We start from the raw sequence: 15,166 nt of genomic DNA on the forward strand, positions 1-15,166 counted from the left end.
AATTCCCATTTTAAGGTAAGAAAACTGAGAATAAGAGATAGTTCAGACTTAAACACTTTATTTTGTGTATCTATCCTCTTAGCCATTACCTTATAATGCCATACAGATTTGAAGCACTGCATATCACATTTGTGAGGCCCTCAGCATCTTAGCCAACTACCCTTTAATAATATTAATTTCAAAGAGAGATCTCAAAGCTAGACAAAAAGCACTTTCATCTTTAAAAGGTTTAAGTAGAATGTGCATATTCTGTATGTCCAAGTATTTCTATGTAGGCCAAAAAAACTCAGAACTGTGGGAGAAGAGCAAATAATTTGCATTTCAAAGAGATGAAAATAATCACAAGAACAGAGGGCTCTCCAATTTGAGGAAAGATTAAACGGAAACTATTAATTAATGACTTAAAACAAGCTCTGCTAATTGTTTACTAGTCACTTGAATACAAAATGAACTTGTGTTTTGAAATAGATACAGTCCAGTGGAAAGTGGAATCAGAACCATGAAAAAAGACACCAAAGCATAGCCTGGAGGGAAAAATGAGGAAATTTTAAAAGGAAGCATTACTTTCTTATTTGCTTAAATAGTTGCTATCTGAGATGAGTTGTATTTAGTCACACTATATGAGAAAGGATTAAAGGAGCACAGGATAAAAGTTAAGAGCTCTGTTATGAAGCTGAACAATTTTCATAGAAATGGTGGTGCCATTACTGATTAAGGCTATATGACCTTTGGCAAATGACTCAACCAACAAGCAGGGTAGAGACATAAGTGCCTCCAGAAGATGTGTGGAATCCTTCCTAGTCTTCCACTGTAGTTAAGGGCACATCATGACTTCTGACTTCTTCCTGAGAAATCTAGAGAATACATATTAGGCTAGACAGCCTCTTGTGGCAGAGTAGACGAAGTTGCCGCTGTATTGGGATTATCCTGCACTGACAGAGTTTTTCTGGGCAACTGAGTTTTCCCCATGCAAAATGAGAGCAATAAGCATGAGAGCACCAATACATGTCTCAGGTCCTTTCAAGAATGCCACTGGGACGTTAATGGGGCCTCAGCAAAAATTAGCTGGTGATTATTCCTAGGGACAGTGGCAGGAGTACTCCACAAGCCAGAATAGAGATTCACTCTTCCAGATCAAGGGAAATATAGCTGAGATAGCCTGTGATCATGTGAGTCCCAAAGAGCCCCAGAATTTGCCCCATAAGAGGAACCAGTTTTCAAATATCCCAGTCTCAGAGGACACTAAGTTATTTATAAAAGCTCCAGGTAAATAAGAAGTTTCCTGATCTCTCTTGAATCAATTACAAAGGGACAATAGAAAAAAAAATCTTAATATGCTGTCTGACTACATCTGTGAGTCCTGCTTGTTCAATTTACTAGTTGTATGACCATTTTATATTAATTTCATTGCATTAAATCATATTAACAGCTATTTTTCATACAGATAGATATTTGCAATTATCATTTGGTTTCAAGCCTACATAATGTGAGTTATCTAACCAACTACAGATCAAAATGCTATCTTCAGGTATTTACACAATTGGCAATCTGCATGTAATTAAGTGAGGTATCTGCAGTAGTGGGTAACTATACACCTACCTACATGAGCCACTGAGTGATTTAATCATTACATTTGTGACTTGTGTTTAAAAAATATTATTTTGGAATATAAAAAACCATGGATGCTCTCCAAATCTGGCTTTCATGTTGGCTGTTTTCACTTTCTCCTTGAATGCTTTTCAGGTTGAGCCTCGATATTGAAAGTTTCTATTTCCACCCTACAAAAATTGAGTCAAGAGAAAAAGATAAAAATACGATGCTTTGGAGGGTAATTGGAGATCAGGTAGAAGGATAAATTTTATTCTGTAGAAAGTTCAAATCCAGTGTACACAGGGGGTCCTTCAAAGAACATAGGTAACCCTCGTGAATTTCAAGACTTACACTAAAATTGATTTCTTAGTTTTCAAATGTCTTAAACAACTTTCACAGCTCTTCAGGATCTGATTTTAGCACAGACCTGAATTTCTGAATTTACAGTTCTAGACACCTTGACACTATCCCCTCAGGTGTATTTTGGACACCTTTTTCATTAAATCCTTTCTTTTTCTTCCCCACCTCCCTCAGCACCCACCTCTCTCTATTGCAAAATAGCTTTATTGGGGGAAAAAATCCTACCATTAGCTAGTGTGAACATTTAGAGATTTCTCTGCTCTCCATTTATTGTTTTTGTTCCCTTGTTCATCTGCCAGAAAACTAAATTAATCATAGGATTCCCAGCATAAACAATTTATCAATACCTTATCATCTATTAATCCAGCTGTTTCTTTTCTAAACTTACTTTTTAAACAACATCCAGCAACTATCACTTCTTTCCTTTATTGCTTGTTTTCTTAAATGTAGGCTGCTTAAAGCTTTCCATTTTTCCTTCTCACTGTATCATCCGTTTGAGGACCTTTTTCTCTAATATTCTCGCAGTCTGTACTCAGAGGAAATGCATGATTTGGCATTTTTTTTTATTTGGCATGATTTCTCAACAAACCAAACCATTATCCCATAAAAAAATGATAATGACCACTGTTATCTATGTGCTAGGCACCTTACATGGACCATCTTTGATCCTTACACTTATTCTCCTTTATTATCACAAATTCACAGAGAAGTTGGGAATCAGAGACATCATCTTCCTACTTATGTTCAACAGCTAACAAAGGTCAAACTCAGAGTGTGATCTAGGTATTTCTGGACCCACATTTTTGCTATTTCTGTTCCTTCTTTAAGTCTACTTCCTGATGTTTTAGTTTGTGTTTCTTACATTAATAGCACAAGCTCTAAAATAAATACCAAGCACACAAAAAGTCTAAGTATGAAAATATCCAACTTTATCTACTAGGTTTAGAAAGGTATAATCAGTGTACCTGAGAGTCCCTTTGATCAGAATTAATAGAAAGGCCCTAGTCAGCTCCCTACAGATTTTAGTTCCTGCTTTATTCTTAATGAAATGAAGTTCATCTTGTCAAACCTTGGTCACAGTCAGACATGACAAGAAAGCTTTGATTGTAAGGCTTCTGCTGACAGTGAAAGCTAAGTGGAGTCAGCAGTTGGCCCTTCTGGACTAAAAGTGAACAATATTTGTGATGAGAATAATAAAACACAGCCTTCCTACACAGTTTCCAAACTACATCAAAGAATGATGAGGAGATATGGCCCCAAAGTACCTACTTCTGCCTCACTGAAAGACTATGGTAGATCAGGAAAGGTACTCCACATCTGATGGGAGCTTGTCTGCTGCCTGCTTGCTAAGTACTTACCCACCCTTCTACTGAAACCAAAATAACCAATTTTTAAGGAAAAAATTCCAGATACTATCCATCTTATTCAAGCTCCTTTCTGATTAAATTGCAGCTATGACTGAAATTAGATACTGTCATTCCGTATGTTAGACACACTCAGCCAGATTAAGGGACCCAAACAATAAAATATACTTTCCCTACAGCATTACTGGAACAAATCTGAAATAGAATGCCAGTTTTCTCCTTATCTAACTGGTGATATGCAGATTGGACAAACTCTGCCAAAGAAGATTAAACTCTCTAGTTGAATTTATAAAAAAAAAAAAAAAAAGAAAGAAAGAAAGAAAAGAAAACCTCACTTTTAACCTTCAATTCAAAATAAACTGAGAAATACAGAGTGCGTAATCAAACTTTTATCTAGAACATAAAGAGTCCTGCAGTTGTAATAGAAAATACACTTTCCCTTTTCTACCAAAGAAATACTTTAAAAGCATTTGAAAAACATTATTTTCAAGGAGTAAAACAGTACACTGCCCAGAGAACCCACACATCTTGGCCCACTGATGGACAATTTGAGGAAACCAGGAATTCCTCATCCAGTAACTCTCCTTAAGCTTGCCATCTCAATGGATGACACTAAGTCCTATCCAGTTGACAAAAGGCTAGAAATCATCTTGGCATCTTCTTCTCCTATATCTCTCATAGCCCATCCATAACTAAATCATTTCTAAACGCATATTGAGTCTGTCCATTTACCCAAACCTATTCCTATGGCCCTAATCGAGACCACTTTTATTCTGGCTCGAATGAATTTAACAGCTTCCAGAGTTTCAACTTTTTCCCTCCTGCCTATCTATTTTTCATGCTGCAGTCAGATTAATCGTCCCCAAATATAAATCTGATCATATCACTCTTTTGCATAAAACACTTTAATGGCTTTCTGTTGCCCTCAGGATAAAGTGCACACAGCTTATCACAGTTTACAAGCCCATTCTAAATCATTCCTCTAATTACCTCTTCAGCCTCTTTTCTATTTCTCTCCTGTATTTGCTCCATCTATTGTGGATTACTTTAATTCTCCAATCACAGAGTGTTTCCACTGTGTCCATGCCATTGTACTGTTTTCTGTGCCTAGAAATCACTGTATCTCTCTCCATGAAGGATGATGTTGGAGGGGAGGGGATGGAAATGGAAATACACTGTTGCAAGGTTACCATGTATTTTGCCTAAAGCAATTTGATAACAACTCTAAATAGATTGTGATAAATTAAAGATGTGTACTGTAATCCCTAGAGCATTAAATAAAAATAATGTACATAAATATAGAGAAAGTAAAAAGAATTGAAATGTTATACTAAAAATAGATTAAGATGAGAAAGGAACAAAAAATTCAAATAGTGACCAATAGACAACAAATAGCAAAATGGCACCCGAGAATGCAATCAGAATGTAAGTGGAGAAAGCAATCTAACAGAAGGCAGAGATTGCAGAGATCATGAAATTGATTCAAAAGTGAGAACTAGCCACATGCTGGCTCTAAAAGAAACTACAAAGACACAAATATGTTTAGAGTTGAAGGATGGGAAAAGATATACCATAAAAACATTAAGCTCAAGAAAGCTAGAGTGGCTATATTAATCATTCAAAATGAGTTGAAGACAATGAGTATTATCAGAGACCAAGATGGACTCTTTCTAATCATAAAAGATCTGTAAAACAATCTCAGTAAACTTCAAAAGATTGGAAGGTGCAGAGTAGTTCTCTGACCACAACAGAATTACATAAATAAAATAAAGATTCTAGAAAAGATCTGCCTAAATACTTGGAATAAGCTAACTCAACCCTAAATCATCCATGGGTCAAAAAAGAAGAACAAAGTAAATTAGAAAAATATTTTCAATGAATAATTATACACACACACACACACACACACACACACACACACTAAAACTTCTGAAATGCAGTTAAAGCAATGCATGGATTTATAGTTTTAAAAGCTTGTATTAGAAATGAGAAAGGTTCAAAATCAATGATCTAGGGTTCCACCCAATGAAGATAAGAAAATAAAAAGAGCAAAGTGAACCCAGATGAACCTGTACCAAACATCCATCTATGTATATTAAATTATTTCCTTATGATAGATCTTCAGAAAAAAAAAATCGTTCATCAGATCCACCCTCTACTTGAAGCATGGATATGTTTATTGGCATAGACTGTGGTGATGAATTCACGGATGTGTACTTATCTCCCAACTCATCAACTTGTATGTCTTAAATATACCCAGTTTTTTGTATGTCAATCTCACCTCAATAAAGTAGTTTTTAAAGATTATAAGTTAGGGGGTACCTGGGTCACTCAGTCAGTTAAGCATCCGACTTTTGATTTCAGCTAAGATCATGATCTCATGGTTCCTGAGATGGAGCCCCTCATGGGGCTGCATGCTGATAACTCAAAGCCTGCTTGGGATTCTCTCTCTCCCTCTCTTCTGCCCCTCCCCCACTTGCAGGTGAGCATGTGAGCACAAACTGTCATGCTCTCTAAATAAATGGAAAAAAAACTTTAAAAAAATCACAAGTTAGGGAAAAAAATGGTTCAAAGGGATGAACATATGGAACTGAGATATATTTAAGTTTAATGTATCAAGTAACCTTCATCATTGTTCTCCCTGAACTTCTTGAAGGTTGTCTCAGCTTGTATTTCTTCTATCAGTTCCTTCTACTCTTGTTAATTCTGGATAAAAGGAATGACTAAACTTTGTTAATATGAAAGGTAAAAATGATATGCCCCTGTTGCTTAATTTACATTTCTTCTCTTATACCCGTGAGGTTGGTCACCTTTTCATATATTGATTAGCTGTTTTAAGTTTGTATTACATTCATTGCCTCATTTTCCATTGACATTTACCTCTTTTCCTTGATGATTAATAAGAGCTGTTTATTTAATACTATCTTTAATCCCTTATCTATTACGACTCTATTCTCCAATTTGACAATTGCTTTTGGGTGTTGAATAGATATGCTGTTTATTCGTTTGTTATGCTATTGTTTTTTAAATACATACAATCAAATAGATCATTTTCTTTCACAGTTTCTAGCTTTATTCCTAGAAAATGCCTTTCAGCTCTATTAAAAAATTATTGAATTTCCTCCTAACACATTATTTGTTCATGCATTTTAGTTCTCAATTCATCTAGAATTTATTTTATTGGAACAAGTAAAGTCGTGTAACTTTTCCCACTAAATAGCCAAACATTTATATTTTTCTCACTAAATTAACATGCCACCTTTTACCTATACTAACTTTTCAGATATACTTATATATAATTCCTTATTTTCTGTTTCATTGACTCCATTTTTGTGTATCATGCTGTTTTATTATTGTAGTTTTACAACTTATATTTAAATATCTTGTAGAGTAAGTCTATTGCCATTACTATTGTTTAATATTTTTTTTAACATTTATTTATTTTTGAGACAGAGAGAGACAGAGCATGGGCGGGGGGGGGCGGGGCAGAGAGAGAGGGAGACACAGAATTGGAAGCAGGCTCCAGGCTCTGAGCCATCAGCCCAGAGTCTGACGCGGGGCTCAAACTCATGGACCGTGAGATCATGACCTGAGCTGAAGTCGGACGCTTAACCGACTGAGCCACCCAGGCGCCCCTATTGTTTAATATTTCTAATTACTCACTTTATCTTCTTTGAAATGAACTTAAGAATATTCAAATCCAAAAATATTATCTCTGTGACATATGTATATATTGAGAACCAATGTCTTTATAATATTGAATCTATTAAAATACATAGTATATGTCTCTTTTTAGTAAGTTTTGTTTTCTCAAGACTGAATATTTGTCACATTCTATGTATTTCTCATTAAAATTTATTCTGAGGTACTTAACTTTCTCAGAGGTGCCATGACTACTCATTTGCGACTATGTTTTCTAAATGTTTTTATTTTGTAACATGTTAATTTACTTATTCTCCTATTCTAATTATTTTTGGGTTATTTGCTTTGATTTTCAAGGTAGACATTAATTTACCAACAATGATAGTTTTACCGTTATCTTTTCCAATAATAATAATTCCTGTGTTTCTATATAATTGATGTCATTAGCACTTTCTCAATCTTTGCCTTGTTTCTACATTTGGGAGGCATTCCTCTAGTGATCCACCATTAAGTTTGATCCTAGTTATTTTTTCACAGATAAATTTATGTGGATGTAGACATAGCTTTACATGTATAACATATATGTAAACACTGTGATTGGAGAATGTACTTTTAATTGCTCTTGTACAATCTAGGAGTGAATATTAAAATTGATCAATAACTTTTTATCTACAAATATTGGTTTTCACTACTGAGACTTATAACAGAAAAGGTGTTTGTGGATGAAGTGTATGCCTCAGGATCTCATGTCGAGAAGCAAAGCTCAACAACACATCTCTTGCTCTTCACATGAACAGCAAGTTCAGTGTCTGTTAACTATCTCCAGTTAAAGCATACTCATTTCCAACATCATTTGATGCCTATTTAATTGCAGTTGAACATGTTCACTGGGTTGGAATTTAATATGAAAGTTCATTTATTTTTTTTTTCTTAAAAGTACGACTCTTTACACTCTTCACTATGTAACCCCCAATTTTTTTTTGTTCTTTATTTGAGAGAGAGAGAGAATACATACTGGGGGAGGGGCAGAAAGAGAGAAACCCAAGCATGCTCCATGCTGTCAGTTCAGAGCCCAAGGTCAGGCTCAAACTCACAATCGTGAGGTAAAGACCTGAATGGAAATCAAGAGTCAGATGCTTAAATAACTGAGCCACCCAGCTGTCCGTGTAACCCAAAATCTTAAAGAAAGCATTTTCATCATCATAGTAGCCATTATGGTGCCTTGTTTCTGCCTCTCCCCTGTAATTAAAATACCAAGAATATGAAGATATGTTTAAGATCTTTCTGCTTACCTCAAAAAAGAAAACCCCTTCATAAATTAAGACTGACTGAATTCTGAAGGATGTATACCTTCTAACTGAAAGTTTTTAATAGAAAGTTTATATATGAAGCAAAGAAAGCCCCAACCTCTTATAGTGGATGTACCTTTGTTTGTACTTTGAACCTCAGAGCCTGACATTGAATGAAGCTTCTATTAGCTTCATTCTGAACAGAGGATGATATCCCAACATTAGAGACACAAACAAGGATTCAAACTGAATAGGTTTCCTCTTAACCATTGAGGTTTCCTCTTAACCTCTGTTGTTGTTGTCTGAGTTCAAAATAGAGCCTTTTGTGCAATGTATGCTGTTGGGCCTCACAGTCTCTGCCAGTGTCTCTCTTTCATTGTCAAATACTGACATTGTCATAAGTATAGGATGCTATTAATATTATCACCCTCATTTTACAGCCAAGAAAACCAAACTACAGGGAGCAAAACATCTTACCTCATGTAGCAATAAGGGCAGCTCTCAGCTTTCAACCCACATGGGTGTGATTCCATATCCAGGGTCCATTCCATTGTACTTGCTGGATCTACCTATCCATGTCCAAACTCAACTTGTCATGCTCCTTTCTCCTGCAGGCCCGTGACCGAGGTGTAGACTAAGAAGTGGAGTCATGCTTCACACCGCCATATCATGTTGGCAGCCATTCCTGGGTCTGGCTGTGGTGTTACTCTTCATGGGATCCACCATCGGCTGCCCTGCTCGCTGTGAGTGCTCCGCCCAGAACAAATCTGTTAGCTGCCACAGAAGGCGGCTGATCGCCATCCCAGAGGGCATTCCCATCGAGACCAAAATCTTGGACCTTAGCAAGAACAGGCTGAAAAGTGTCAACCCTGAGGAATTCATATCATATCCTCTGCTGGAGGAGATAGACTTGAGTGACAATATCATCGCCAATGTGGAGCCAGGAGCATTTAACAATCTCTTTAACCTTCGTTCCCTCCGCCTAAAAGGCAATCGCCTGAAGCTGGTCCCTTTGGGAGTATTCACGGGGCTATCCAACCTCACCAAGCTGGACATTAGTGAGAATAAGATTGTCATTTTACTGGACTACATGTTCCAAGACCTTCATAACCTGAAGTTTCTAGAAGTGGGGGACAATGATTTGGTTTACATATCACACAGGGCCTTCAGTGGGCTGCTGAGCTTGGAGCAGCTCACCCTGGAGAAATGCAACCTAACAGCAGTACCAACAGAAGCCCTCTCCCACCTCCGCAGCCTCATCAGCCTGCATCTGAAGCATCTCAATATCAACAATATGCCCGTGTATGCCTTTAAAAGATTGTTCCACCTGAAACATCTAGAGATTGACTATTGGCCTTTACTGGATATGATGCCTGCCAATAGCCTCTATGGTCTTAACCTCACATCCCTCTCCATCACCAATACCAACCTGTCCACTGTTCCCTTCCTTGCCTTTAAACACCTGGTATATCTGACCCATCTTAACCTCTCCTACAATCCCATCAGCACTATCGAAGCAGGCATGTTTTCTGACCTGATCCGCCTTCAGGAGCTCCATATCGTGGGGGCCCAGCTCCGCACCATTGAGCCTCACTCCTTCCAAGGGCTCCGCTTCCTTCGTGTGCTCAACGTGTCTCAGAACCTACTGGAAACTTTGGAAGAGAATGTCTTCTCCTCCCCTAGGGCTTTGGAGGTCCTGAGCATCAATAACAACCCGCTGGCCTGTGACTGCCGTCTCCTCTGGATCCTGCAGCGGCATCCCACTCTGCAATTTGGCGGCCAGCAGCCCATGTGTGCTGGTCCAGACACCATCCGTGAGAGATCCTTCAAGGATTTCCACAGCACTGCCCTTTCTTTTTACTTTACCTGCAAAAAACCCAAAATCCGTGAAAAGAAGTTGCAGCATCTGCTAGTGGATGAAGGGCAGACGGTCCAGCTAGAATGCAATGCTGATGGAGACCCTCAGCCTGTGATTTCCTGGGTGACCCCTCGAAGGCGTTTTATCACCACCAAGTCCAATGGAAGAGCCACCGTGTTGGGCGACGGCACCTTGGAAATCCGTTTTGCCCAGGATCAAGACAGTGGGATGTATGTTTGCATCGCTAGCAATGCCGCTGGGAACGACACCTTCACAGCCTCTTTAACGGTGAAAGGATTCACTTCAGATCGCTTCCTTTATGCCAACAGGACCCCTATGTACATGACTGACTCCAATGACACCATTTCCAATGGCACCAATGTCAATACCTTTTCCCTGGACCTTAAAACAATACTGGTATCTACAGCCATGGGCTGTTTCACATTCCTGGGAGTGGTTTTATTTTGTTTTCTCCTCCTTTTTGTGTGGAGCCGAGGGAAAGGCAAGCACAAAAACAGCATTGACCTTGAGTATGTACCCCGAAAAAACAATGGTGCTGTTGTGGAAGGGGAGGTGGCTGGACCCAGGAGGTTCAACATGAAAATGATTTGAGGGTTTACCGTTCACACTATTGTTTCTGTGTCATTGTGGGTAACCAGTGAGACAGCTGGCACAGTGAATTACCAGGTTAAAAGGCAGCCAAGTACAGCTGCCCCTGCGTCAAAGCAGGGTCCATGGAACCAGGAGGACTTCTTATGGAGACTCTCCACCTACAGGCAGGCAGACATGTGTCAGAGCCCTTCACAGTGGGATACTATTGTTTGCATTGCAAATATTGGCATTCTGGGGATCTCAGTAATGAACCTGAACCTTTGGCTCATGCTCATGGACAATTACTCAACATTTTCTACCACTGCAAAAACAAAAGAAAAAAAAAATAAAAAGGAACAACCTACAATGTAGGATTTACATATTAAAAAGACACATTTGTCTAAAACATACTCTACAGAAAAATTTGTATCTCTGATTATCATTTGCTAAAGCCTTGCATCATACCATATTGTTGATTCAGCACCACAAAGAAATCAATATATTCTTTACTCTTTTTTTTGAAACATATATGCTGTATATGTTTTAAAGCAATATGAATGAGAGGTTGTGCTTTTAGTTACTCACCATTATAGATCCAAGTGTGATTTCACCTTCCTTTACATAGAGATGACCCTGAGACTAGATCCCTGGAGTTATGGGCGGAGATATGTGGAATGAGGAGTTTGTCTGATGTAGGATGCCAAGAAATAGGACCCAAGGAAAAACTGCTCAACTCTGTTAACTTCTGTTACTATAAATAAAGGCATGTGCCTAGTTTTGATACAGAATGGAATATTTTTTATACTTGTGATATCACACTGGACCAGTTTACTGTAACAAAGCCCTTGGTTTCTCCAGAAGGTTGTGTGCCACTAGTTGTACCTGTAAAATGCAAGGTAGGTGTTAATAATGAAGATGATCCATTTAAACACAACTTGATTTTACTTTCATCAGTTGAGACTAATGGGTTAATAGGAAATCGAAGCGCATATAGTCGTTGTATATACTCATACGGTGATAATTTACCTTGTAGCTGAGATCAAGAATTCGATGTTCAAAAGCTCTCTGGATGAAAAGGAGTTTTTCTCAGATGCCAACACAAACCAGGGTGATCCAGGCATACCATGATGTTAATGCAACTGAGGATCTGTTACAATGATAGCTGTCTGAAGGCTGGATTGCTGCCAGGAAATATCTAGCTACCATTCTGATGTTTTCTATTCAACTATTTACTGTACATACAGTATTATCTTGAATGGGTAACTTCAGGGTTTTTTCCCTGCTTCCTTTATTTTGAAAATTATCTTGTGTACACAAGAAGTATTGATCTTGTTTATAGAGAGGTGAGGAAAAAAAGGTGAATTAAACAACACTTAGTTTTTTCTCAGTGAGGAAAAACTAAGATCACTAGCCCTACAAATATGTTAAATGGTGCAGATACTTTTACCCCTCTAACCCAAGAATCTCTGTCCAATTCAGTTTGTATTAATTATTGTTACTTAAAACATAGTTTAAAAAAAATGGCATCCTGCCACTACCACCAATGATCTGGTTCAAATGAGCCATAATTCCATTTGGCTAAATGTTCAGTGAATGGTTTTCAAGGCATATATTCATATGACCTGAGAAAGCACTGAATATAGAGTGTATTCATGAAATATCTATTTAATCAGCAAAAGATAGGAAATGTCTATACTTTCTACATTTTGAGAGGGACCTGAAAATGAGCCCCCTTTTGGACAGTGAATAGGAGCTGTCTGAGGTTTGGTTCTTGACATAACTGATTAGGGGTATGACGTTCAAAAAGCTGGCTTTTTTTTTTTTTTAGCATTTGAAATTTTGAGGAGCTTCAATAAAATTAAATTGACCCCAATAAAAAAGTGACAGGTCTAGAAATTGTTTTGCCAGTTGGATAGTAGCACAGTAAAACCCCTTTCTCCCTTAATAAAGGGTAGAAATGAGATAGAAAGATTGAAGAATTGCCTGTTTAAGTCATTTTTCATTTGACTTTCCTAGTGATTATCATCGATCTTTTAGAAATTCATTTTCCACTCATGGCAATTACTTTATATTATATATCCAATAATACAGATCAAGATTTTTCTGCAATTTCTATTTCTTGTGTGCAGGTGGAATGCAATCTTTCAAACTGAAAAGAGAACAAACTAGAGGGCTAGTCTTTCAAAACTTAATAGAAAATACTTCATCTTATTGTCCAACAAAAGAGAAAACACTGAGCAATTAACAAAAGGGCTTTTCGATTCTGCTATTTTCTGTTAAAAGTTAACCAAACACAGCTTAGTCAAATGAAATTGGATTAAAGTTAACCCATCCATGAAAGAATTAAAAGATTTTGTGATTATTCCATTGGAAGAAGAAAGACTGCACTTTTTCAGGGGCTTCCATACCCTGATCTGTGGAATAATATGTATTTAAGATATTAACAAGCACTGTTCCAAAAGAAATCTGATAGACTACTAAGTGGGGAAAATGCTGCATTCTTTAACCACCTCTTGAAGTTCAAAATCTACATGAGCCTAATAAATCCTCTGAAAGTCCTGTAAAAAAGAATTCTGTTTAATATTGTCTCCTTAGGGTTTCTCTAATTTACTTGAGCCTGAAGCACTTCCTTTTATGATGTAATGGTTAACATCTTGAAAAACTAGAGTTCCAGCAAACTCAGTTTGGTCAACAGTGGACTAAAGTAGTCTTCTTCTGAAGTATTCCTAAACCCACTGTTTCCAATAAGAGTAAAATTTACTACTTGAATTGGGCTCCAATAGATTACAAAAAAAATACCACCTACATTAAGTGATATGATCATAAAAATGTATTAGCCAGATATTTCTAGGAGAATCTGCTGCTTTCTGCCAGAAATATCACCTAATGGATTTACAGTTAACTTGAGGCTACTTAATTGTCTACAGACTTCACTAGTGGAGAAGATCTTGAATTCTTTTTTACATCTGTAAAGCTCTGACCAGGGGTTCCATTAACTTGCTCTGGGGCTTAGTATGGAGTTACACAGGAGGAATTTTCCCTTATAGCTTTAAATTACATCTTTGTTAAAGCAAAGTAGGCCATAGTAGAGAGTAACAGCTCAGAGAGCACATGGGCCAAATTCTCTTCTTAGTAGTCATCTCTGACTCCTCTTCTTCCCAGAGGATTTGTCTTAAAGTATCTCAAGAAGAAATACAGTTCTTTGGCTCTGCATTTAGTTCTGAATTGAACTGCTGGGTTGGTTCAGCATTTCAGTTTTGTGTGTGTGTGAGTGTGTGTATCACATACATAATATATATGAAGCATTTTCAGAGAAATATTTACTTTCTCTAGGCATTAAATCTCTAGAAGAACAAATTCTCTGGCTAGAGTTCTAATAGTCTGAGAGAATTGATCTATGTTCCCAGGTGTCTGAAATGCATATCATTAGAGTAAGGTAACCCAACCGAACAATCTGACTTAGTGTGTTCCTGGTGAGGGATTTCTATTTGTCCAAATTTTCCTAGTACTCACTTTTTTAAACCTCATTTCATTTTCATTGCAGTTGTAATTATGAACTCTTCCAATAGTCTCAAATGTAAAAATGTAAAACATAATTGCCAGACTTATACTTCCTAGTTTCTGAGGACATTTGTCAGATTTCTAGTTTTGCTCAAGCTTTCTCAGAAATTTTGCTTATCACCAACAACTCCCCCATAGTACAAAAGCATTCAGGATGTGTTCTACAGTGTTGAAGGCAGATTCTTTTTTCATTGTTCTGTCAAGTATTTTGTTCTCCTCAGTTCTCAGAGAAACCCAGAAGTTGTATAATCTTCTATGAGTATCTTTTTTAGGTTTTTATTTTTTAAGTTATCTCTGCACCCAGAATAGGGTTCAAACCTACAACCCCAAGATCAAGAGTCATGTGCTCTACTGACTGAGCCAACCAGACACCCCTTCGATGACTATTTTTTAAAGGGATTATTTAAATTTCACCTGCATTGAAGCCTGACTTTTGTCACTTTCCATGACTTAAGTAGGAACAAACATATTTATATTTTAGAAAGTATGAAAGAGAGGATGTGATCTTGGAGAAGAAAAATTAAGTACAGCTCCATGTAAATGAACTCACCCTTCCAGGTTTTCCCTTCATCTCTGCATCAAGACATTTATTTTAACTCCATGGGCTATGCTCAGAAACTGTTCAGCAACATGTAATATGTCTTCAGGCTTTTTGGAAAAGAAAAAATACATCATTTTCAGTGTAGAAAGCTAAGGCCTGACAAAAGGACATTACCAAATTTAATGAAAGGTTAGAGGGAGATACTTGAATCCATTTTAATTCTATTTCCTTTATTGCTAAAATTCGTAGTTACTATCTTCCAAGAAAGAATCCTAAATTCTTTAAACTTAGGTTATCTTTCATCCCTGTTTCCTATGTCCTGGTCACCTTTATATAGCTCACATGATCTATTCCAAAGGGATTTTATGAC

The 15,166-nt window shown here is 37.3% G+C and overlaps 1 protein-coding gene across 13 annotated transcripts in view; it reads left to right on the plus strand.

Annotated features, from left to right (window-relative positions):
• Positions 1-11,482, plus strand: part of LINGO2 (leucine rich repeat and Ig domain containing 2) — a 1,171,177-nt gene extending 1,159,695 nt beyond the window's left edge. For all 13 annotated transcript variants that reach the window (XM_058695152.1, XM_058695148.1, XM_058695150.1 and 10 more), the window contains one exon: positions 8,860-11,482. In XM_058695152.1, the coding sequence (XP_058551135.1) occupies positions 8,895-10,715 (1,821 nt within the window). In that variant the 5' untranslated portion in view covers positions 8,860-8,894 and the 3' untranslated portion in view covers positions 10,716-11,482. The remainder of the gene's footprint in view (positions 1-8,859) is intronic.
• The last annotated feature ends 3,684 nt before the right edge of the window (positions 11,483-15,166 follow it).

Source organism: Neofelis nebulosa, chromosome 12, assembly GCF_028018385.1.
Source record: "Neofelis nebulosa isolate mNeoNeb1 chromosome 12, mNeoNeb1.pri, whole genome shotgun sequence".
Classification (NCBI taxonomy): domain Eukaryota; kingdom Metazoa; phylum Chordata; class Mammalia; order Carnivora; family Felidae; genus Neofelis; species Neofelis nebulosa.